Source organism: Littorina saxatilis, linkage group LG3 (genome assembly GCF_037325665.1).
Source record: "Littorina saxatilis isolate snail1 linkage group LG3, US_GU_Lsax_2.0, whole genome shotgun sequence".
Lineage (NCBI taxonomy): Eukaryota > Metazoa > Mollusca > Gastropoda > Littorinimorpha > Littorinidae > Littorina > Littorina saxatilis.
In genome coordinates, this window is record NC_090247.1 from 32,732,279 (window position 1) to 32,758,235 (window position 25,957).

The 25,957-nt window shown below is 43.8% G+C and overlaps 2 protein-coding genes across 2 annotated transcripts in view; one reads left to right on the forward strand and one right to left on the reverse strand.

Moving 5' to 3' along the window:
- Nucleotides 1-9,843, reverse strand: part of LOC138962179 (uncharacterized) — a 62,095-nt gene extending 52,252 nt beyond the window's left edge. The window contains exon 1 of the mRNA XM_070333904.1: nt 7,418-9,843. Within this exon, the coding sequence (XP_070190005.1) occupies nt 7,418-7,529 (112 nt within the window). The 5' untranslated portion in view covers nt 7,530-9,843. The remainder of the gene's footprint in view (nt 1-7,417) is intronic.
- Nucleotides 9,844-18,459: 8,616 nt separating this feature from the next.
- Nucleotides 18,460-25,957, forward strand: part of LOC138962182 (protein O-mannosyl-transferase TMTC3-like) — a 34,118-nt gene continuing 26,620 nt past the window's right edge. The window contains exons 1-7 of the mRNA XM_070333910.1: nt 18,460-18,572; nt 19,912-20,121; nt 20,409-20,545; nt 21,017-21,098; nt 22,425-22,524; nt 23,092-23,207; nt 23,686-23,858. Of these exons, the coding sequence (XP_070190011.1) occupies nt 19,936-20,121; nt 20,409-20,545; nt 21,017-21,098; nt 22,425-22,524; nt 23,092-23,207; nt 23,686-23,858 (794 nt within the window). The 5' untranslated portion in view covers nt 18,460-18,572; nt 19,912-19,935. The remainder of the gene's footprint in view (nt 18,573-19,911; nt 20,122-20,408; nt 20,546-21,016; nt 21,099-22,424; nt 22,525-23,091; nt 23,208-23,685; nt 23,859-25,957) is intronic.

The window sequence follows — 25,957 nt, forward strand, 5'->3', positions numbered from 1 at the left end:
CAACGTAGCGCCAACCCAACACAAGCGATACAGCTTTAAGCCTGCGTCCCCCATCCCCATCTCCTTCCTCTGTCACCTTACCGCAAACCATTCAGCTTTAAAGGTACGGTCCTCCACGTGTAAATAAAACCATTCAGCTGTAAAGGTACGGTCCTCCACGTGTAAATAAAACCATTCAGCTTTAAAGGTACGGTCCTCCACGTGTAAATAAAACCATTCAGCTGTAAAGTCTGTAAAGGTACGGTCCTCCACGTGTAAATAAAACCATTCAGCTTTAAATTTACGGTCCTCCACGTGTAAATAAACCCATTCAGCTGTAAAGGTACGGTCCTCCACGTGTAAATAAAACCATTCAGCTGTAAAGTCTGTAAAGGTACGGTCCTCCACGTGTAAATAAAACCATTCAGCTTTAAATTTACGGTCCTCCACGTGTACATAAACCCATTCAGCTTTAAAGGTACGGTCCTCCACGTGTACATAAACCCATTCAGCTTTAAAGGTACGGTCCTCCACGTGTACATAAACCCATTCAGCTTTAAAGGTACGGTCCTCCACGTGTACATAAACCCATTCAGCTTTAAAGGTACGGTCCTCCACGTGTAAATAAAACCATTCAGCTTTAAAGGTACGGTCCTCCACGTGTAAATAAAATCATTCAGCTTTAAAGGTACGGTCCTCCACGTGTACATAAACCCATTCAGCTTTAAATTTACGGTCCTCCACGTATAAATAAAACCATTCAGCTTTAAATTTACGGTCCTCCACGTGTAAATAAAACCATTCAGCTTTAAAGGTACGGTCCTCCACGTGTACATAAACCCATTCAGCTTTAAAGGTACGGTCCTCCACGTGTAAATAAAACCATTCAGCTGTAAAGTCTGTAAAGGTACGGTCCTCCACGTGTAAATAAAACCATTCAGCTGTAAAGTCTGTAAAGGTACGGTCCTCCACGTGTAAATAAAACCATTCAGCTGTAAAGTCTGTAAAGGTACGGTCCTCCACGTGTAAATAAAACCATTCAGCTTTAAATTTACGGTCCTCCACGTGTAAATAAAACCATTCAGCTTTAAATTTACGGTCCTCCACGTATAAATAAAACCATTCAGCTTTAAATTTACGGTCCTCCACGTGTAAATAAAACCATTCAGCTTTAAAGGTACGGTCCTCCACGTATAAATAAAACCATTCAGCTTTAAAGGTACGGTCCTCCACGTGTAAATAAAACCATTCAGATTTAAAGGTACGGTCCTCCACGTGTAAATAAAACCATTCAGCTTTAAAGGTACGGTCCTCCACGTGTAAATAAAACCATTCAGCTTTAAAGGTACGGTCCTCCACGTGTAAACAAAACCATTCAGCTTTAAAGGTACGGTCCTCTACGTGTAAATAAAACCATTCAGCTGTAAAGGTACGGTCCTCCACGTGTAAATAAAACCATTCAGCTTTAAATTTACGGTCCTCCACGTGTAAATAAAACCATTCAGCTTTAAAGGTACGGTCCTCTACGTGTAAATAAAACCATTCAGCTGTAAAGGTACGGTCCTCCACGTGTAAATAAAACCATTCAGTTTTAAAGGTACGGTCCTCCACGTGTAAAAAAAAACAAAACCATACACCGTCTCAGATCTGGTCATGGTTTTACACGGGATAAGACCGTCCCTGCGTTTGGACGCACCAAAAAGCAGCAGCCTGAGTGAGTGAGTTTTTTTATGAAATAATTTCTTGGCGGACACTGGTGGCAAAATGTGAAATTCATTCCTCAAAATATTCTCATTCTGCACAGGAAGCAAACAGGATGGTGATTTTTGGTATGCGTTCAAGTGGAGACGTCTCTTAACGGACCCCGCATGTAAAAAAAAAAAAATTTTAAAAAAGAGAAGAAAAGCCTTGTCAGATCTGAAATGCTGAGTCGGCTATGTCTGTTGGTTTCTCGGGAAGGACTTTGCCTTTAAGCCTGTATAACCCACCCCATTCCCTTTCTCCGCCACCTAAACTCAAACTATAACAGCTTTAATTCGTTAACCCACCCCCCCCACACACACACACACACACACACACATATTCACACACACTCCACCCCACACCTCCCCCGCCCACCTCAAATCCCACTTCCTTCCTCCGTCCTTTCAGGAATGAAAGGTGACCTCTGTATGTATTGTTGGAATGCTCGCCCCTGTGTGACCTCACAGTGTTAAAGAGACGCGGGGCCCACAATGCCTCGGGTCACTTTCACGACCACTGTAAATCGTCCATTGTTGAAATGTTACGCCTTGTTTTTACGTCCAGACTAAAGTGAGGACTTCGTCAGTTCTTCCAAAAGTTGTCCAAGGTTTTGAGATTGAAAATGTATGTCAGTGGTGTCCAAGAATGTGGCTGTCTCCATGCGCGAAAGAGAGAGAGAGAGAAAGAGAGAGAGAGGGAGACAGCGCGAGACAGACAGACAGCCTAGACAGACCGAAAGAGGGAGGGAAAGAGAGACAGAGAATGAAAGAAAGAGTCAGACAGACAGACAGGGAGACACAGTGTGTGTGAGAGAAGGGGATTCGGATAATCAGTACTATCAACAGTCCAATCACACAAGTAAGCTTACTGACAAAATGTTACACAGGAGAAAAAATATCTACTGAATTATTCTGTGTTGCTAGAATTGGATTGTCGTGTGTGTGTGTGAGTATATGTGTGTGCGTGCGTGTGCGTGTGTGTTTGTGTGTGTGTGTGAGCGTGTGCGTGTGTATGTCTGTGTGTGTGTTTGTCGGTGTGGTTGTGTGTATGTCTGTGTGTGTGTGTGTGTGTGTGTGTGTGTGTGTGTGTGTGTGTGTGTGTGTGATTGCGCGTGTGTGTGTGTGTCATGTGTTTATGTGTGTGTGTGTGTGTGTGTGTGTAAGAGAGAGAGAGAGAGAGTGTCTGTGTGTATGTGTGTGTGTGTGTGTGTGTGAGAGAGAGAGAGCCTGAGAGAGAGAAAGAGAGTGTCTGTGTGTGCGCGTGCGTGCGTGAGCAGTGTATGTGTGTGTATGTGTGTGTGTGTGTCTGTTTCTGTGTATCCGTCTGTGTCTGGCTGTCTCTGTCTGCCTGCCTGCCTCCCTGCCTGCATGCCTGCCTGCCTGCCTTCCTGTCTGTATGTCTGTCTGTCTGTCTGTGTTTGCGTCTGTGTCTATGCCTCTGTGTGTGGATAAACCAACTTATATTTCGTTCCAAAATAAAGCCCTTCAAAATCAACTCTATTGCTTTAAAAGTTTGCCAAACGACATTGACAACAGGCACGTTCGACACGAGAGTAATAATAACCTCTTCTGTGTCCGGGAAAAAATTCAAAACTTCCAAATTGAACCATCCCTGTGCCTGTGACAAGGACAGCAAGAGAGTTAGGGAGGGCTGTTTCGAGAATATTTGCTCGGGCGTCAGATAATACTGTTTCAAATTATATTTCTTTCTCAAATTTTTCCAAATCGGGGAGAGGGTGAGGTGGGTGATGAGGCAGGGTTTCAGATGTGCGTGTGTGTGTGTGTGTGTGCGATTATGATACACGCTCACAGAAAAAAAGGATAGTGGACAAATCAAACCGATGCACAAACGGTCAGAATCTTTGTGTTCAGTCAGGCAAAACCCGTTATTTGAATCAAGGGAAACAACTAATGAGCACTTATCTGAAGTGTGTACTGTTTGCAAGAACCGCTTCCACGAAATAGCTGTGTTCACACTCAGTGACTCACACGCGCGCGCGCGGTTAATGTTGGTTTCTTTGATCCGACTCTCTTCCAATCCCACTGTTCTGATGTCTCTATCTAAAAATCCGAGTGCCGAACGTTTGCGATAAAAGTCCGGGCGGAATTGCGCGAGGACATTTTAACCTCGATCCGATTCTATTCCGTTCCAACTTTTTTAAATTTCTCGATCTAAACCTCCGGGCAGAAAGTGCCGAACCCATACGAACGTTCCCGATAAAAGTCCGGGCGGAATTACGCGAGGACATTTGAACCAATCAAAGACGAGTATAGCTCGAAAGTCCTCGCGCAATTGCGCGAGGACATTAAAAGTCCGGGCGAAATTTCTGACCAATCAACGACGAGAATAGCTCGAAAGTCCGCGCGGAGGAATTCCGCGGGGACATGGCGTATCTGGCGTTCCATGATATTCCCGTACCGACCAAGGAACGGTGCGGGCACGGGAGGGATCGGGACAGAACCGCAATGAACGTAACTGATCGTTAACGGAACTGCTTTGAACGGTAGGGTCGGTAGGGACGGCTGAGTTTGGGCTGCATGATGTTCAAATTTGTAGCCGTTCCCCTTCCGATCAGAATGAACGGTAATGGAACCTCAACCCATCGGTAACGGAACGCTTGGATCGTTAAAGGAACTTAAAACAACGGTAACGCAACGGTAGCGCTCTCACACACTGAGTTGTCATACCCGCATTCCACACATCTGTTCTAGGTCCCGTTCCCTTACCGACCAAGGACGGCTGCCACTATGGTCAGACGCTGCTGAAAGATGCCAAAAAACGGCCGTTTGCACAGCGTTCCATTGTTGTGGCAGCATTTCTCGGTTGGTACGGGAACGGGACAAATGTGTGGAATGGGGGTATAACTTTTGACACCGACAAACTGAAGAATGAACAGATCTATGAGGTAACCGTCTCAATGGTCCAGGCTCAGGAAACAAAGAGTATAATTATATGGCATGGGGCGATTATAGCTTCCCCTCTTCGTGTCCGATAGACAAGGACAATAAATAGTAGAGCATAGTGCAATTTCATGTTGGCATCTTCTCCACTGAAAGCTATAACCCAAAGACTGAAGACCAAAGTGCTTTACCCCACTTCTGACCCGAATCACCCCCCTCCTGCTAGGTACACGTGCACTCAAGTTAACCTCTGCTTTGACCTGTGTGCCAGGAGTCGGATGAGAGAGAGAGAGAGCGAGAGACACACACACATAGACAGAGACAGACATAGAAAGACAGAAGCGGAGAGACTCAGAGGGAGACACAGACAAAGACATACATACAGAGAGAGAGAGAGAGAGAGAGAGAGAGAGAGAGAGAGAGAGAGAGAGAGAGAGAGAGAGAGAGAGAGAGAGAGAGAGAGAAACAATGACTGATCTCGAGAGAACGGTAACAAAACGAGACATGTCACCTCTCCGAATGCATTCCAATAGATGACCGCTCCTGCGGCCATCAATGAATGGACGTCGGGGTCAAAGTCAACAGAAAATGAACGCCGTGTTTAGTACGGCCGGTCAGACTGGCTGGAACATCGGTTGAAACATTCGCTGCATGAATGGACTGCTGGAGTACCCGTGAGTACAGATAGAAAAGTTCGCTGAACCGAACAACTGGAATGGTATTCAGTTTCTCTGATGACACAATTAAATAGACAGTTAGTCACGCAACAACGGTCGTTTTAGCTATGCAAGAGCATAAACATTCATCCTAAATATAGATTCCAATAGTAAGAGTACAGGTTCACTGAACAGAACTTCTGGAAGGTTATCAGATGAGCAATAAAACTACCATTAAATTACTCAATAATTATGGACATACTGGAACACAGGTGAAATTATATGATGGTCAATCAATCAAGCTAGAAGTTACGCAAAACACGGCTTGACATGTTCAACTACGAACGAGATCAGATACCGAAGTTCAACATGGAACAAGTATTCTTGAGTGTCCCTGAGATTACCTGATGGCCAATAAAACAATCAGTAATTCACTCACAGACACTCACACAGCCAGACACACAAACACACACACACACACACTCACACACACACACACACACACACACACAGACACTCACACAGCCAGACACACAAACACACACACACACACACACACACACACACATACCAGGGGCGGAGCAGTTAAGCCAGAGGGGGTGTTACAACCTGGGGTCAAGGGGTCGGTAGACCCCTGGTGGGGTACAGGGGCAACGCCCCGTTGGAAGGTGGGGGGAAGCCCCCCTGAAACTGAACAATTTTAGCTATTTTATAAACAATTTGTGGCTTATTCTTAATTCTAAACATGATCAATTGGTGTCAACAGCCACTCATTATTTCTTTCAAAGAAATAGGTGGGTTTTTTTCACAGACAGAACAAAAAAATCTTTTTTTGGTTTGTTTCAGTTTGACAGCCGGGGGGGGGGGGGGTGTTCCGGAACCTCTGTAACCCACCCCCCTAATCCGCCCCTGCATACACACACACACACACTTACACACACACACGCGCGCGCACACACACACACACACACACACACACACACACACACACACACACACACACACACACACACACGTGGACAGAAGCACGTTTTCCCGACACACCCCTCGCTCTTAATGAGCCCTTCCAATGTTTGTCAGAGGTTTTGGCAAGGGCATTCACTCTTCCACAATCCATACAACCCGACGGAATTCGTCTATCTGGCGAAGTGGACTTCGCAAATTTGACTTCACGAAGCCGCTCACTGCACGGAGCTTTGGCACTGGATATTTGGTAAAAAGAAGTCTTTCGGGCTCATTAACTAAGGCCTGAAATGGCACTCATTGATATCGTCTCTTCGTAAAATCTCCCCCTCCTCACTACCATCAGTGGCAAAAGAAAGTGAGAAAGACAAAAAGATAAAGTAGGAATGAAGGAAGAGAACGAAGAAACAAACAAACAAAAAGAATAAAATAAGAAAGCGTACTTAGTGATGCAGAAACAGATGGGTACTGACATTTACTAACATTGACAGCAAAGAAAGAACCAGAGATCCAAATGCGGACAGACGGACAAACAAACAAACAAACAAACAGACAGACACACACACCGAGTGAAACCTATACACCCCCGAAGATAGTGTAAAGGAATAAAGACTTTCACAAGACAAACAGAGAAAGACAGGCAAAAAGACAGAGAGAAAGACAGAAGGAAAGACAGAGAGATTGACAGACAGACAGAAATGCAGATCTACAGAAAGACAGAGAGTAAGGAAGAACGAAAATCCAGACAGACAGCCAGCCAGCGAGCCAGCTAGCCAGACATAGGAATTTAAAAAGTATACCTTGTGACCCAAGTGTGAGAAAGGGAGGAATAACACACACACACACACACACACACACACACACACACACACACATACACACACGCACACACACACACACACACACACACACACCAGGTGCGGATCCAGGGGGGTTTCCGGGATTTACGGAACCCCCCACCCCCTCCCCCCACACCCCAAGCCTAAAAGAAAAAAAAGAAAAGAAAACAAATTTAAAAAATAAAGAAATCATTTTGAAAATAAAGAAAATGATGGCTCAGATTGCACCACATTGATCCATTTTCCTTGTTTTTATCCCAAAAAGAGAAAGACAGACAGACAGAAATAATACAGAAACAAAGACAGCAAAAATAGATGAGTACACACAAAAATATACCTTGTGAAGCAAGAGCGATTGAAGCGGTTACAAGAAGTCCGGCTGAGACAGCGAAGACAAGGCTTAGAAAGGTGTCACATCCTCCCCACCACAACGTGTGAGGTGTTGCCATGGTGGCGGTGTCACAAATTGCAGATTAAACACCTTTCGTCAAAAGTTCCCCAAGTCGCATCCTTTTGTTCTGTAGGCTTCTCATCTTTTGAGCTGAGTCTTTGTGCTGATGCAGGTTTCTTTCGGCTTCATAACTAAGTTACACTTTTTGTGTTTTTAAGTTTGTTTGAGAATGTGTTCGTTCTTGCTTCTGCGTTTGTTTGTTTAGAAGTTGTGTGCGATTTTGTTTCAGCTATGTACGATTTTGCTGAAAGTGGCTTTACATGGATTTGTTTTTCTCACTCAGACCACTGTATTGTGTAATTGCGAAGTACGCGTTTTCTGCTTTCGTTTCTTTTTCAATATACACAATTTTGCTGAAACTGGCTTCACAGTGAACAGTTTTTCCCCTCACTTTTTCACTGCATTCTGTTGTTGCAAAGAACGCTTTTCCCAAGTATGTTCTCTTCCAAATGTTCCCCTCTGTGTTCCGCTGTCACACGATTTTTTGTATGAAACAGCTTTATTCGTGCGGTACTGTTTGTTCTCTTCCAGTTCCTTGTTAGACTGTTTCCCGTCAACGAGAGGCTTTTTCTCTCTCCAGATTTGAGTGTTCTTTTCTGGACTCTAGTCATCACAAAATTGTATAAGATTGCAGTTTTCTCCCTTCTTGATTGCAGTGTTACTACCTTTCAAACTTTGGTCTCTACTTTTTTTTTTTATACAGTTCTCATCGCAAACATGTACAGTTTTCAAACCAAGTCAGGTTGTAAGACTTCACACTCACTTACCATTCCTCCTATCTACCGCTAAATCTCTCGTTTCTTTTCCACGGGAGAAAATAGTTGTGGGCTTCCGTTTTCTAACGTAGCGATAAGTAGCCTATATCGTGCTGGATATCTTTCTTCAAGGATGTGTATGCCTCGAGGCAAAGTACACGTACACCAAATTCCAAATGTCAAGTATTGTGTCCTTCAGGTATCCATGTCTGAGGTTTTTCTTCACAGATGGGGGTCCACCCAACAGGAGAGAGTCTTTTTTGCCATAGATGCAAGCGGCATATTTGACATCACACAGTCCGAAATAACTGATGCTCTGTTGTGGCCAACGTCTCGTTTAGTCCATGAAGACGTCATATTGTTCTGAGTTTCGATCTGAATGAAATTGCATCATATATATCTTCTGAAAGCAAAAATGTGAGATTTGTTATGTTATTTATCAAAACAAAAAAACAAACAAAACTTATTTAGGGAGGGGGGTCGTATTGTTTCGTTTTGTTGTTGACGGAATCGACACTTTCAGCTTTTCAAAATGCTTTGTTTCAAAGTCCCAATGTGGGTTTCCAGTTTTGGAAATGTGTCTTCAAAAAATCAACACTTTTAATGTTCACAATTTTGTGTTTTTAATGTTATGTCCCAAATATTGTTGATTTCTCCTCAATGGCCACCCTTGATCAAGGACATGCACAGTGATTGTTATTAAATCGCCATTAGGTCACGCCGTTTCTCGAATGATCCGTTAAAGCTCCACACTGCACTGAAATCCTAATCCAAAAGCAGGTGGTGCGGACGGAATGCACGATGTATGAGTATGGTTGATTGATTCAAGTCTGCAATCGATCCGACAATATAATCCGCGTTTTTCACTGACTGGCAGAATGCCCTCAACACTTTTTTGTTTAACGCTAACTGCAATGAAACTTCTACAACAATACTGTGAAGGGCTGTGTCATTGTGTATCACAATTATTATTATTATGCTCTCAGGTGCAGTGTGTCCATTACACATTCATTCGCATGACAATTATTTCTTGTTGTCCCGTTTCGTGTTTATGCATATCATCGCAACTCTTCTGCAGAGCATTTTCTGTCCCATCTACGGCGGTTAAAATCAGTTGCGCAACCTTCCAACAACTGAAATAAATCCCAGCTTCTGTTCAAACATCAGCAATAGTCAAACACATACAATACACACACATTCGTGCACATTATCTAGTCCAAGCCCGCCGGTCGAAACACATATATTTTTGCGCTGTAAAATAGACCTCTACGCCAGAATAAAAACTCAAAACTGAAACAAATCCCGGCTTCTGTTCAAACAGCAGCGATAGTTACCTGCATTCACATATATATAAATGACACTGTGCCTACTTTTTATCTTCATGCCCGACAGCTATGGAAACACACATGCCTTTTTGCACTGTAAAAAAGATTTCGACACGGCCTGAATAATCCTCTTCAGTTAAGACACACATGTTCGCTTATTTTGTCACCAACACTCCACTAATATCACATCTTGTCTCAGTCGCCGGTCGATACATGTGTGAAAGAAAGAACGTTAGGGCTATGTCAGCCGCGCGATAGATGCAAATGAGCGGACATGCAACTGAGCTTGACGCGCATCATCCAATGGAAACGCGGGACTGGGGCCTAAATCCCGTTGAAAGCCCACGTGCGGTAAATGAACCGTAGTTGGTAATCCACTGGTGGTTGGTTGTCAAATTTCTGTCCTCGTTAGTGACGGTTCACCTATATCGCCAGATTTTTATGATCTTTTTGGCTTCGTACTTGAGATAGATGTACAGGACGATGGTTCTCTGGCTCTGGACTCTCGACTCTTTGAGCCTTAAGCCAAATTTTGTTTGTTTGTTTGTTCGTTCATGGGCTGAAACTCCCACGGCTTTTACGTGTATGACCGTTTTTACCCCGCCATTTAGGCAGCCATACGCCGCTTTCGGAGGAAGCATGCTGGGTATTTTCGTGTTTCTATAACCCACCGAACTCTGACATGGATTACAGGATCTTTTTCGTGCGCACTTGGTCTTGTGCTTGCGTGTACACACGGGGGTGTTCGGACACCGAGGAGAGTCTGCACACAAAGTTGACTGCTCTGAGAAATAAATCTCTCGCCGAACGTGGGGACGAACTCACGCTGACAGCGGCCAACTGGATACAAATCCAGCGCGCTACCGACTGAGCTACATCCCCGCCCCTTAAGCCAAATAAAACCTTTAACCTTGGAAGTATGTTTCTCACAAACACACCGTGACCCCCACCCCACCCCACCCCCACCATCTACTGTCCCCACTAACGTTGGAGGTAGACCCTACCGCTCGTCTCATGTGAGCCATCGTGTAAATCACTACATACCTGTTAAGGGATAAGAGTATTCTTCAATTTTTAACAATTGCCAACACTCAACAGCCTGCTTGCTTCCCGTGAGATTCATTTTTATAAATGTTGTAAGTGATACCTATGTCAATTTAAAACCCTCACAAATGTATGAAAGTCATTGGGCTGGCTGCTGATTATTAATGGGTGTCCCTCTGGAAAGGTTACTTTATTGCATTTAGTTATGTTTTTAATGGCAATGATTTATCGACTGCGGAGGAAACCTCTGTGTGTGTGTGTGTGTGTGTGTGTGTGTGTGTGTGTGTGTGTGCGTGCGTGTGTGTGTGTGTGTGTGTGTGTGTGTGTGCGCCCGTGCGTGTGTTTGTGTGTGCCACGGTGTGTGTGTGTGTATGTGCGTCCGTATTTCGTTCTCTACATTAAGTCAATATTTGACTGCATAAATAATAATAAATAATAATAATAATAAATAACTTTTCTATAGCGCGAGTCCCATCAATTGGCTCCAGGCGCTTTACAAATTCATTATAGAATAAACTAGCACAAATGTGCTTGGTAGACTAGGACTCGAGACGAAATGAGGGTGTCTGTGTGTGCTTGTGCGCGTGAATATAATACAGATGTTTATGAAATTTAACAAGTGAATGTTTCCGGGTGATACCCTTATATGTTTGATTGTTGTTGGGGTGATTCTTTTAGTACATCTATTTATTGAATATAGTGATTTCTCTTCTTTTGATTTATCCATTTAAAATCCTGCCAAAAATGGTGGCGACTTCTTGGCTTGTTTACACGCGAAACAAAGAACGTGCTTTAGACATGGAGGTCCTCTGATTTTGGGAAGTAGGGCCTATATTTCTCGTCTGATGTTCGACTGTTAGTTATGTTTGCATTTGAGGCATCTCTCAGTGGCCAAGGCTAACTGTTTGTGACGGTGTGTTTCCACCCCCCACCCCCCACCCCCCTGTACACCTCCAACCCCATCCCCACCCTCAAACCTCCATTCCTTCCCCCCCCTCCCCCCGCCCCGTCCCCACGCACATACACCATACCCCAAGTGTGACGTTAACATAGGGCTTTCTTTCACAGTCTCCCTCACCCCAGGGTTTTAATTTTCAGCGTCTGACTCAGTGTCTGACTCAGTGTCTGACTCACCTGACTCAGTACACGGCTGGTGATCATTATATTTTCCGCCAATGTTTGCAATTAAAAGATTCTATGTTTTATCAAGCAAAATGGTCCTAAATGAATTTTGCTCAATAAAATGTACGTATATAGTCAGTTTTCTACAGCTGTTTAAGATTCATCTGTCGGTATACATCGCCCTGGTGGTTAAAAGGTTAAACATACCAGGTGAGCTAGGTGACTTGTGAAGGACTTTCATGTATAGGATTAGCCCTTCTCTGATTTCCGTTCACCCCTATGGCTCGCATAGGCACAGAACAGCTGTAGCTTACACCGGGTTTTTTTGTGCCAAGCAGGGGATAGGGAAAACACAGTCATAACTTACCGGCTTACTGACTTACTCTCTGATTCTCTCTCTCTCTCTCTCTCTCTCTCTCTCTCTCTCTCTCTCTCTCTCTCTCTCTCTCTCTCTCTCTCTCTCTCTCTCTCTCTCTCTCTGTCTCACTGACACACTGACATACCCGTTGGCACACACACACTCACACACACACAAACACACACACACATACATACACACACACACACACACGCGCGCGCGCGCGGGTGCGCGGCGCACACACACACACTGTGACACACACACACACCGTGGCACACACACACACACCGTAACACACACTCACACAAACTCGCACGCGCGCGCGCATATGTCTTACATAATATGTATAGCAGTATCTCCGGTCGTCGTGAAATTAAGCCCTTCACGCATCAATAGATTGTGTAGGACGAGTCACAGCGGAGGAAGTGATAGGGGGTTGGGGATCGGGTGAGCTGAATGACGCTACCACAGGCACATGTACGACACTGGTGTTTGAAACAATAATGCGCTTGCGTGTGGGTAGGGGGATCTCTCCTCGCGCCTAATTAAAATGCGATAGTCACACACACACACACACACACACACACACACACACACACACACACACACACACACACACACTGGCACACAAATACATACACACACACGCACACACATACACACACAAACACACACACAAACATACACACACACGGCACACACAAACATACACACACACACACACACACTCTCTCTCAGACACACACACACACACACACACACACACACATACATACATACATACACGGCACGCACGCACGCACGCACGCACACACACACACTGCATGACTCGCAGAGACAAAAACACCCAAGCTTATGATATGCAATAGTAAAGCGTTAGAAAAGTTGTTCAGATTAGTTCCAACATCAACCTCCCTCCCCCTACCACCTTCCCCAAGCAACCCCCCCCCCCCTTTCATCCACAGACATCCCCCCTACCCATCCACTACAGACATAGAAAGAGTACTCTTTCTGTGTCTGTGCCCACACACACACAAACAAACGAAAAAAAAGTAGCATGTGCCTGTTATCTTGATCAAGTCTCGAATACGTTACTTTGGGTGGGATATTGGTTTCACGGAGATGTAGACAATAAAACTGAGAAGCTGGGAGAAGGAAATATATAAAATATAGCCCTAAGGATCGAATAAGATGAGAATCTGATAATTTATCGTCCTTTTTTTTTTTTTATCTTTCCACAATCACGCCCCCCTCCCAAATCGAAGAAACGACACATATATATGTAACTGAGCTAACTTGAGTTCATTTTCTGTTCATTATTTTATTATCATGAGTTTGGCCAATTGAAAGAACACTTGCTTGACGTAATAGTGAAAATGTGGTTTGTTTTTGTTTATCATTAGACGTTTCAAAGACTTACCTTTGTTGTAGTTGTAGTTGTTGTTGTTGTTGTTGTTGTTGTTGTTGTTGTTGTTGTTGTTGTTTATTTTGGTGCTGGTTTTTAATCATTCAAATGTCAATCTTTTGTTTTAATCTGGAGCTAAAGATCGTGTTTGTAGCAAAAGCCTCTCTTGTAAAACAGACATTTTATATAGTGATTCAATCAAATGTATAGGTTATACCAAGTACGCGTTCAAGTATCTGTTCACCGCGAAGTGAATGGGAAAGAATTTGCCGCTTTGTTCAGTCCTTGACAAGGAGTCAAGAGTGTGTTGTGATATGATCAGTCATTCTGATAATCATCGCTCCACGGCTATTGCCAGTTGTCTCTCTGACCGGACGCTACAGTCCTACGCGAATCTATCAAAACAAGAATACAGAGTTATCTCCCATATGTTTTTCGCGAGCACTGATCTAAATTTGAGAATGAATGAGACAAGGAAAACCAAGGCATCCTGTCAGGGATAGAATGAGCCGAACTCATTTTGACCTGAGTTCAGGATGATGATCAGTATGAAAGTGGTGGCGATTGCCTCTGGGTGTGTATATCGTTAAAGTGTGAGTGTGGTGTTGACGAATCGGAGTTGAGGAGATGGAGGAGGCTTCAAGGCACCATCCTTCCCATGGACACTATTGTATTCACCACCACCAGTGCCCTTGTCAAACAGGCAGCATGACAACGGAACACCTGCTGCAGACTTGCCCACTAGTACACGATGGCCTCAGGAGCCAGATCTGGGCGAAGGCGACCACGGTGCGGCAAGGGAAGCTCTATGGCAGTCTGGACGACCTACAGCCCACGGCAACATTTGCGCGGAGAACCGGCGTAACCATCAGAGTGATCGACAAGAAGAAGAAGAAGAAGAAGAAGAAGAAGAAGAAGAAGAAGAAGAAGAAGAAGTATTCACCACCACAGATCTCCCCAAGCTCTTGCACAGGATAACATCATCCTTTAACGAACACACCGGGCTTTTACATGTAAGAAGAGCGTCCTTCCATTTAGACACATACCAAACGTCTACGGCCTGGCTGCTCTCTGTGCAGACTGAGTGGGAAATGTATTAATCGGCTAAATTACACTGTCAACTGAAGTGTTCCACTTTTGAAGACATTTTTTTGTAACCAGTGGTGAACACTGTGTGGAATACTATATAATTATACTTGCAAAAGTAGCACTTATAGTAAACACTATTTCGAGTTTACCACGTGTGCTATATTTGTTAGTAGAGTTACACAGTGTTTTGCAGCTCGTTGCAAAAAGTGCTTTCAAAAGTGGAACACTTCCGTTTACAGTGTAATTCTACAAACAAAAGTCCCACTTTACAGAGGAAAAGACCAGCTAGGTTGTTGATTATTGGTACGTGTCTAAATGGGAGGATGCTCGTCTTGCATTTAAAAGTCCGGAGTGAATCTGTGATGGTGCAAATGATCAAAAAACAAGAAAGGTAGGTTGTTGGAACGTTTGTTATTGACAAAACAATACATTCACAAACATATCGACCCAACGGTCTCTTAAGTGCACAGACAAACACAAGTAACGAAAACTTATCTGGCTGATTTTTTCTTCCGCCTGCCACGAAGCCGCAAGCGAATGAATGATTAATATAATGATATAGTATATTAATAGGCCTAATCATTCATTCGCTTGCGGCTTCGTGGCAGGCGGAAGAAAAAATCAGCCAGATAGGCTAAGTTTTTGTTATTGTTTGTCTGTTCACTTAAAAGACCGTTGGGTCGAAATATCTGTGAACTAGATGATTACCCGCTTCGTCAGGTACCGGCTTCGCCGGGAAGAAGTAGAGCCGAATACCAGGCTGTGCCTGGGACCCAGCTTTGCCGGGTGTACGCCGGCTTTGCCGGCGCACGAAGGAAAGGAGATAAACGCGCAAAACACTGGAGACCTTCTAAAAATAGTAACGTGCAGTGACCTTCTAAAAATAGTAACGTAGTAACGGGAATATGGATTGACGCCACACGGAGGAAGGGAGATAATCGCGGCTGAAAACACTGGAGAAGATAAGGAAGAGTTACTGGTAGTGGATCCCGAAAAAAAAAACCCCAAAAAAAAACAACAAAATCGGTTCAGCGCTCACAGCGCTGCGCGCTGAGAGCACGTGTTGAAATATCTCATCGATGAGGTTGTGTCCGGGGTGTAGCTGAATACGGTATCCAAATTTGAAAAAGATCCACCGAGAACTTTGGCCGTGCATCGCGGACACACACACACACACACAGACAGACACAAGTCGTATATATATATATAGATGTATTGTTTTGTCAATAACAAACGTTCCAACAACCTACCTTTCTTGTTTTTTGATTCTGAATTTTGGAACGTTGGCAGTCTCTTCAAGTTGTTTTGGAGGTGCACATGATCGTTATTCGAGAGGCACAGTTCCTTTAAGGAATAGATCACTTCGGGTACCTGATAAAGTTCTATATCTTCCAATCGGTCGCGGGTAAGGGAAAATGCTGACTACGCGTATTTTTGTGTGTGTAAAGGAGCGTTACACCTCAATTCTTCATAAACTGTCGATCTTCAACTTTAATAAACATATTAACAAACCTCCAGTTGACCCCACACATCATTCACACACGCACGCGCACACTGACACTCGCACGCACTACACACATACACACACACACACACATACACACACACACACACACACGCGGTACGCACGCAAGCGCGCGCACGCACGCTCGCTCTCGCGCGCTCACGGGCGCTCACGCGCGCTCACGGGCGCTCACGCGCGCTCACACACACACTCACACTCACACACACACACACACACACACCACACACACGTAAACTCTAACACAGTACTTCACCGTGTAACTGGCTACAGAGGAGGCGGGGGGGGGGGGGGGGGGGGGAGGCGGCAGTACTGACGGGGGTCCGTAATGGAAAAAACAGGTGGAAGCCTTTTTGGGATGGGGACTGCTGTATGTTGTTGGTATGTGTCCAAGAAGAAGACCGCCCTTAGTTAGCGCATTTTCAAGTCAAGACGGATCTTTCATGTCTTACACTTAAAGGCACAGTGCAGCTCACAGCCTTCGTTTTGCGTTTTTGTTGCAGCTGAGTGCATTTACAGTTCAAAAATCCTCTTATGGTGGTAAAACAAACCCAAAACTACCAAACGACGACATCTGTGGCGGCTCGACAGTTTCTTGTTCAAGCGAGTGCATAAATTAACCTAGTTATTACGTGGTGTTTGGTCGGAGTTCGATTCAACTGAGTGATTCCGGCCTCCATTTTGTTTTACACAAACTCATGATGACGTCTGACATAGTTTTCTAGTGACGTGTCTTTTTGTGCATGATGTGGTGATCTACCTGATCTAAATTTAGATCCAAAAATAGGTCAAGACCAGCCGGGTCCGAGTACGAAATTAATTCGTAAAAAAATCGCAGTTCTTGACTCTTTGGGTGCAAGTCAATGAAACTTGGTAGTTCTTCTAACGGATAGCTGCCTGAGGTATGACTAAAAGCCCCAGGGGCTCCGTGCACCTGGATTTGACAAGTTCAGTACCTTTAATGCTGCTTTGCACATTAAAGGAAGAAGCCGCCTCTATATGCTTAGCGTTGTCATTTTCACAAGAATAGAAAAATACAAAAAATGGCAAGGTGTTTATAATGCTTGGATGCATCTGTCTCATTATCCATGCCACCTGTCATTTATCAGAGATCTGTCTTTGAAAATATGTTATTAACTATCTCTTTCGGGTCTCATTCGGGTACATCAGTTTCATGCTTTTCAGAAAGGCATTTAGCTGTGCCTTAGCATTAGGCCTACTAACTCAACTATGAGTTGACTGATGAAAACGAGATGTAAAGAACGAATTTAAATAGCAGCACGCACACACACGCGTACACACACTGCCACACACTCACACAGACACAGACACAGACACAGCCTGACAGACACACACACACACACACACACACACACACACACACACACACACACACACACACTCTGAGTGGCACCCCCCTCCACACACACACCGTGAGGCTTTAGATGGCGGACACTGATGGTCGTTTTGTTCCTTTGTTTTGCAGTTTTGTATTGTTCAGATAGTTTAGTTTAGCGGTTTAGTCTTGTTTAGATTCTTTTAGTTAGTTTAGTTTAAAGTAGGCCCTAGTTTAGTTTGGTTTTGTTTTGTTTTTATTTCTCAGTTTTGTCTTTTCTTCAATCAGTTTTGCCAGTGTCTTGCCGCTTTGGGGCCGTGAAGCGGTGCATGGGAGCGGGGTTGATTAATTCAGTTTTAATTGAGACATTACATACATGTAGCCTACTATCGTCCTACTTGCACTATTGGCTTTGTTATTACGTTTTAAAATATCACCTCCTGTACGACTCGTCATGAATTCAGTGCCAACAGACAACTTGTGACGCGGATAGCCGGCCTACACAGGCCGCTGATCATAGTCAACAAGAGCTTTTGTTTGCGGCGCGGCCTGATTATTCTCACTTCTGCTCAAAGTCGTCACTGAGTACTCGGCATACTAGGCACCCTGTAGGCACTGACTACAGTAAGTAGGCTCTAAAATCTACCAGCAAGAAATGCTCCAATTCGTCGAGAGAAAAAACTTCATCACATTTTTTAGTGCCTGTGTCGGGTTCAGCGTTTGGGAACACTTGCCGCGATGGCCGGATGTCATTGGCAACGAAAGTAAGACAAAGTTTGACAATAAAGTTATATTCAGCTCTCAAAATGAAAATAGTTAATTTCATAGCTTTCTGTTTGATAAACGAGGAGCAACACAAATGATGTCTCACTAGTGGACACTGTAAATGCCTACGAATCCTGCCAAGCAACTTTGGCGTTGCCAAAAATAACTTCTCCCTTTTGTCCGAAACGAAATACATAAGCTCTGCATTACAGCTTCAAAATGGCGGCGTCCATATGAATCGCAAAATTCCAGCCCAAAACTGAACGCAAACTTGCAAAAAACTAGCCTTGTTTAGAACGTCGTGTCTCTGTGCATCAAGGGTGTGTATTTATGTCTGTGCATTCACCTTTTTTGGTTTAAGAAGTGTGCGGAATTCTGCGTTTGGACTTTCTGCAGGCGAAATACGTTCGTGTGCGTGGGTATAAAAATGAAAAGCCTGTTGCTTCGGTGAGAGTGACAACTGTAACTGTAAGTGGCGGTGATACATACAGTGTGATCGCTGCTTCAGCTTCTGCTTATATTTTACATTGAGTGCACGTGTTGTTTTGCATTATGAGTCTATTTGTCTGCATGTCGTGTGCACATATTGCATGTCCTGATGTAGTGATCATGCACTGCATTTCGTGGTATTATAAACTGTTAGAGTGCAGGGTTTCATTTACTAGTTTGTTTGTTTGTTCGTTCATGGGCTGAAACTCCCACGGCTTTTACGTGTATGACTGTTTTTACCCCGCCATTTAGGCAGCCATACGCCACTTTCGGTGGAAGCATGCTGGGTATTTTCGTGTTTCTATAAATATAACCCACCGAACTCTGACATGGATTACAGCATCTTTTTCGTGCGCACTTGGTCTTGTGCTTGCGTGTACACACGGGGGTGTTCGGACACCGAGGAGAGTCTGCACACAAAGTTGACTCTGAGAAATAAATCTCTCGCCGAACGTGGGGACGAACTCACGCTGACAGCGGCCAACTGGATACAAATCCAGCGCGCTACCGACTGAGCTACATCCCCGCCCCTTCATTTACTAGTGCGCCCTGCGCCATTGGCGCATTAAATCTGAAAATGTCCCATCACAATTCCCTTCAGTGCGTCAAAGGGCGCATTGAGATTACGTACCACTGCGCTGGCAAGTGTACACTTTACATCGGATTACACACACACACACATATACACACACACACATATATATATACACACACACAGATAACACGATATAGCGGTTAATTCTCAGATGGCACCATATTGCACCATTTTGCATCTTTGGACAAAACGCATACAGGCATCTAAGGCGCTTCGACTATGTCCCATCGGATTTTGGTTGAGGGGGACAAATGTCCCATTGCCCTTTTCTCCCAGGCTAAACCTACGGAAGAAGAGCCTCGGGTACGGGGCCCCCAGGCTCGGGAACCGACAGTCACCAGTAGCTCTCAAAATAAAGATCGCTTTTTTTCCTCACTGTGATTGTAAACACTAAAATGTGCATGGCACAGTGGATAGTGCTCCAGACAGTGGATCGTGAGGTCGAGAGTTCCAGCTTTTAAAAAAAAAAGTCCTTTCACACACACACACACACACACTTTTTAGTTGTACAAGTTTACAGGTCCACTCTACAAGGTACTGTCAAAATAAAACCAGAACAATTGCCAATGTTTCAGGATCAAAGGTAAACGCAGGCAGCTATGGAGAACTTCACACTTCACAGCATTATCCTGGTGGTGACCGTTGCAGCCGTTTATCACAATGCCCTGGACTGTGGCTTCGTCTTTGACGACATGTCAGCCATTGTGGAGAATCAGGACCTTCGTCCCAAAACGCCCGTCACCGACCTCTTCTGGAATGACTTTTGGGGCACGCCCATGCACAAGGTTGAGAGAAAATTTGCTTTCTTCATAGTGTTAACTCAGTGACTGACAGTGACAGGAATTTAATTTGTTGTTGTTGACTACCAGTACAGTACTAGTAATAATTACTATGCAGGTGTTTGGTGGATTTTTTTTTTTTTTTTTTTTTTGGGGGGGGGGGGGGGGGGGAGGGGTTGTGAGAGGGATTGGCTTGTTTCTTTGTCTTTTTGCATATTTGTTTGCTTAGTTATGTGTGTTTGTTTGTTCATGAGGAACATAATCACATTTGTTCAAATTCAAAACAATTTCAGGAGAAGAGCCACAAGTCTTACCGGCCCTTGTGTGTTCTGACGTTTCGTTTTAACTACATGTTGAGTGAGCTGGAGCCAATGTCATACCATCTGGTGAATGTGATCCTACATGCAGTTGTCTGCATTCTCTTCATGAAGTGAGTCTTTGTATTGAAGCCTTTGGGGTGCATAATTTATCTCCTGCATAGCTGATTTTAATTAGAAAGGTATTGCTCATCAGTAATCTGTTGCTAAAGGTCAGAAAAGTTATGAAATATCACTTTTGCTAAAGTTCAGAGAAGTTATTAAATATATCTGTGTTGCGAAAGGTCAGAAAAGTTATGAAATACGAAAATTCAAATTATGAATTAACATCTTATTGCCTTTAATTTAGTATACAATTATATATGGTGGTCTTTTAGATAAGCAACAAAGTTGTGTTTTTTCATGTGTACGTACGCTATGTGCAAGTTCTTCTTCAAAACGGGGGTGGATATATATATATATATGCGAAATTTTGAAAGCTGATAAGAATTCAGTGTTCTTTTTTTCACAGATTAAGCATTAAAAAGCCTCTTCTTATAGTGTGTGCCTCCATTATGACCTTTTTAAAAAAAAAACTTTTACAGAGTATGTGGCATGTTCCTGCAAGAAAGAACAAGTTTTCTGGCTGCTATGCTGTTTGCCGTGCATCCCATACACACAGAAGCTGTAAGTACAAAGCTTTACCATGGTGCCTTCGTAATACACATTCTGCAGGATTATGAATTGGGGACCTGCAATAGTAGCTGATAAATATAAGCAGCTGAGTACATGCATTAATTAAACTAATTTGTTGACAGATTATTCTTGTGGTTGTAGCTGTTGTTGAAGTACAGTGGAGTCCAGCTATAACGAACCTGGGTATAACGAAATCCCTCTTTTAACAAACTGCCATTGATTTCCCGGCAGACAGCCTTCTATTTCTTACTTGTTACTTTCCGGCTACATCGAACCTTTTGAACTCATTTGCATAACGAACCCCTCTTTTAACAAACACGTTTTCATCGCCCCAGAGCCGTTTTGTCTCTAAAAGTCACAAGGCTACAACGAACTGATGTCAGTAATTGTCTCCAAAGACAAAAATACACAAACACAAGTGCACATCGCGTGATGAGCGAACTAACACACTAACAGCGGGAGGTGCACGGAACAGATCGAACCAAAACCAAAAGTTGTGGTGACGTCATGACATTTTGCGATGTACGTCAGCGAAGCTCGTGCACATGTGGTCTGTCTTGCTAAAAACAATGGCTGACGAACATGGTTTCGAAATCTGGAACTGTTTTTTTGTTTTCTCCGATCCGTGACCGAGTGACGCGATATAGAATCACGCGTTCATTTGAATCAATACTCTCCTCAGGCAGTGAAGTCTCCTAAATTGCTCAACACTGTGGACAGTCCGAAGTGCAGTTATGTCCTGTAAATGAGCGAGTCAAAGTTTTATCGTGAAAACTGACGCTTTTCATGCACCTCCCGCTGTTAGTTTGCCTCTCTCTATGGATTATATTATGAAGCTGTTGAAAACATGCAGAGATTGTACTCTCCAAGGAAAGATCGATGGGACGATCATTTGAAGGTGATTGGGAAAACTTGTCTTGAGGCCGTTTAGGGTTGAAAACTCTACAGCGAATTACTGATATAACGAACTAAAATGTATCTCCCTTGAGATTCGTTGTACCCGGACTCCACTGTATATCTTATTTCTCTGCTGCTTCAAATCTTTTCTGTTTCATTACTTCTCTTGCTTTGCTGTTGTTGTTTTTTCTTTTCCACCATGCTTCTTGAGCTTGTGTCATTAGATGTAATAATTATGGGCAGTTTTTAGTCACATCAGTAATGGGTTTATAGGGGATTTGTTTTTCTTTCCCATTGTACATGAATACTGTTGGTGTGATAACTGACAATTGTAATCTGCAAAAAATGCTGCTTGGGTGAAAATTGTGTTGCGCTTATGGAGCTTGTGCAGTGAAGTTGTGCAACTTCTGTCTGTGCCAGGTGACTGGAGTGGTCGGCAGGGCGGAGAGTTTGTCCTCCATCTTTTTCTTGGCTGCCTTCCTCACGTACACAAAGTCTACAGGCTACAGAACTCCCATAGGTATGTGTTACTCTGGACTTAAAAGAAACTCCATACTTTTGGAGGATGAAAGTCACTTGTTCATGTCAATGCTTGTTATTCTCTCAGGTGTCAGGAGAATGGTTCTGAATAACTCTCACTTACTCTATTACACATGTCATGCATTTAGAGCGCTTACTTCCCTTTGTTATCAGACTTAAAGTCAGATCTATACTTTTTGTCGATTTTACTTTTTAGCACAGTTTTTGTGGAATACGCCCAGAATTTCTTCACTAATTTGGAGTCATCAGTCACTTACTCAGACTTTCCTATGTAAGCCAATGCTTATAACATTAAGACTTCGATCTGAACGCTTCGATGTTAAGCTTATTCTTACAATAATTATTGTTTTTGTAACTTGTGATGAGGAAGACGTGAAGTCGAAACCAGTTCTTGTTTATGTATTCTTGTTGCTGTTTTCTGGTGAGTACATTTTTATTGTTACCTTGTTCTATTTCTCTCACCTGCAGACCCTTGTTCCATTTTTTATTATTTTTATTATTGCCCTTCCAGTTCATCATTTTACATGTATTTGTGTTATGTTTGCAGAATGGCGAAGTTTGGTACTGACTGTCACCCTGGTAACAGTTGCTATGCTGTGCAAGGAACAGGGCATCACTGTGATTGCAGTCTGCTGTGTATATGAGGTCTTTGTTGCTCAAAGGGTTAGTATGACATTTTGTTCAGTGCTGTTGGAATAGTTGTAAAAACCGGACAACAACAAAACAACGAAGATCAATTTTTGAAGTAAGAGGTGGATGCAAATCAATGAAATATGATTGTTTTTGCAACTAAACAACAACAAAATAAAAGTATGTCTATGATTTTGTTTGTTGTTAAAGATGAAGTTTTGAGTTATGTCTTTTAGATGAAGAGATGTGGACATTTCTTATTTTTCCTTTTTTTTGGGGGGGGGGGGGGGTGTATGCAAGGGGGAAGGAGAGGAGGCCGACATTGTAAAGCTTTACAAAGTTTATCTTCAACAGCCAGTTGATTACCGGTATAAAACAGCTTTGCATGTGTTCTTATGGGGGGTGTATGCAAGGAGGAAGGAGAGGAGGTCGACATTGTAAAGCTTTACAAAGTTTATCTTCAACAGCCAGTTGATTACCGGTATAATTGCATGTGTTCTTCCAATTACAGGCTACATTCTTGGAGTTGCTGTCAGTTTTGGCAAGTTTTGTGAAAGGCAAGCCCCAAATTCCCAGTTGGTTGCGAACATCGATCACACGCGCTGGCTTCCTCGTGTTCTCCACGCTCTTTCTCCTCTTCGCTCGTATCAAGGTCATGGGCGCTCAGCTGCCTGTCTTCACAAAGTGAGTGCTGTGACTAGCAGTTCATTATTTCTACCGTGCCTTTTATTTTCTTGCCCTTTTCATTCAGAAAGTGTAGTCTTATGTGGCCAGAGAGAGAGAGAGAGAGAGAAAGATGTGTGTGTGAGTGTGTTCTGCTTGGTAAAAAAAAAAATCCCACAAAATCACATATTTCAGCAGCAGAATTTAGAGCAGTAAAAGTAGATGGTAAACAGATAAATTGAAAGAGCTTTAGAGTGTTGAGTGAATGCTTTTACATCAGGTAAGCAAAGACAAGCCTGAACATGTGTTCTTTTAATAAAAGACCAAAGGTTTGAATAATCCAGGGATGTTGCGACATATTCATACCTATAGGACAAATGTCCTAGCTCTTCAGCATCAATAGGACATTTGACCGCTTTCAGAAATTTCAATAGGACGTCAGAATTGTTTCATTTTCAAGAATGACGCTTGCCGTGTTACCCCCTGTTTTTGACCCTAATGTAGCACAGGATGCCGTTGAATAACCAAACGTGTTCAGCTTTTGTTGAACTTTGGCAGGCTTTATTTTTATTTTTCGGTGGCATAACTCAGTGCGCTTCGTCAAAATGTCTCGAACTGAAAGCAAAAGCAGACGCAAGACTAAGTCAGTTGGAGTTGTCTCCCATACTCCTAACTTTAATGTGCTGCAGACGGGTGTCACCCAAACACAAGATCCGCATTGCACAACTTCAGTGCACCTGTACGCGAGAGTGCTTGGTCGCTTTTTGAAAATGTGTATCTTGAAAGGAACATTAAATTACATATTCTTACTCAACTCACATAGATAGCAATAACTTCGTTTGGTTGCTAAGACATTGAAGCACTCTTACATGGTTACATGGGGAGATAACTCTAAAGAAAAACACCCACCCGCCATATAAGGCATGGGTCACGGTAGTTATCTCCCCTACCGGCGCCCGCGCATGCGCAAGCCGTACACCGGTAATACTCATTTCCTTCTTCTTCAACGCACGGAGCAAGACGTGTGTTGCACTCGTCAATTTTCTATCTGCTGGTATTCACGTCTGTGTTTGACCATCGGACCTTGGTTACGCTTTCGTTGTCTCCTTCACTACTCCAAGTATTGGGTGAGATCTTTCTTTTTATTACCGAGACGCGATTTATTAGCTTTTTGGAACGTTTTGCGTCTTATGTTTTGGTTCAGCTTTGTCATCCAATATGGCGGACAAACCGAAAGATAAGGAGAGAGAAAGAACTCGGAGTTCGACCAGACAGGCTTGCTCTCCTAGCTCTCAATCAGGCAAAGCGCCCCAATCCAAAGTTAAGGTGGCTACCACCACTCCGTCTCGAACTCAGAAAATTCCACCGGCGGATAACGTTTCTGTCTCTGTTTTCAACCCGGCGAATGATGAATCGTTTTCAGTTGCGATTGACAAACCATCCGTTTCTCTTTCGGCTCCTTCCACTAAAGTTCAAGCGCCTAGCGCAGATTCATCTTTGTCTAAGACTGATTTGCTAGCGATTTTATCGTCTTTCAAAACAGAAGTGCATGAGTTGATCTCGTCGGAAAGACAAATAGCCCAACATGCTGCTCTGTCTCGTCCTTCGGGTGTTACTAATGTTTCCTCGCTTGCGCGGGTTCGCTCTGAACCGTCTGCTACGGTCACGTCCGCTGGCGTGGTGGCAGATCCAACGACGGTGTTGGATATGTCGGACTCATCTTTTGACAAGTTTTTGTCTGAGTCTAGGACATCAGCACCTCCGGGTGTTCTTGGCGAAGTACGCAAGCCTTTTAAGTCGGTTTCCGTTTCGGCGGAATTGCACACTGACCGTAAGGGTTTTCCCACAGACCAACCTGGCTCCGTTTTCACGGTCCTGGGCATGGGATGTGAAGGGCATGTGTCTGCTAGTTCCGCCCCCGCAATTCCAGTCGGGGCGGCTGCTGGCAGACAGGTTACAGGATCTTCCGGTTCCAATTTATTGGGGCTGGTCGATGCTCATGCTATACAGTCCTCTGCTGGTTCCGCTCCCACCGTTGGCGTCGGGGCGGCTTCCGGTGGCAGGAGAGGTTTGACTTCCGCCGTTAGCACTTCGCTGCTGGCGGGAGTCATTCATCAGCC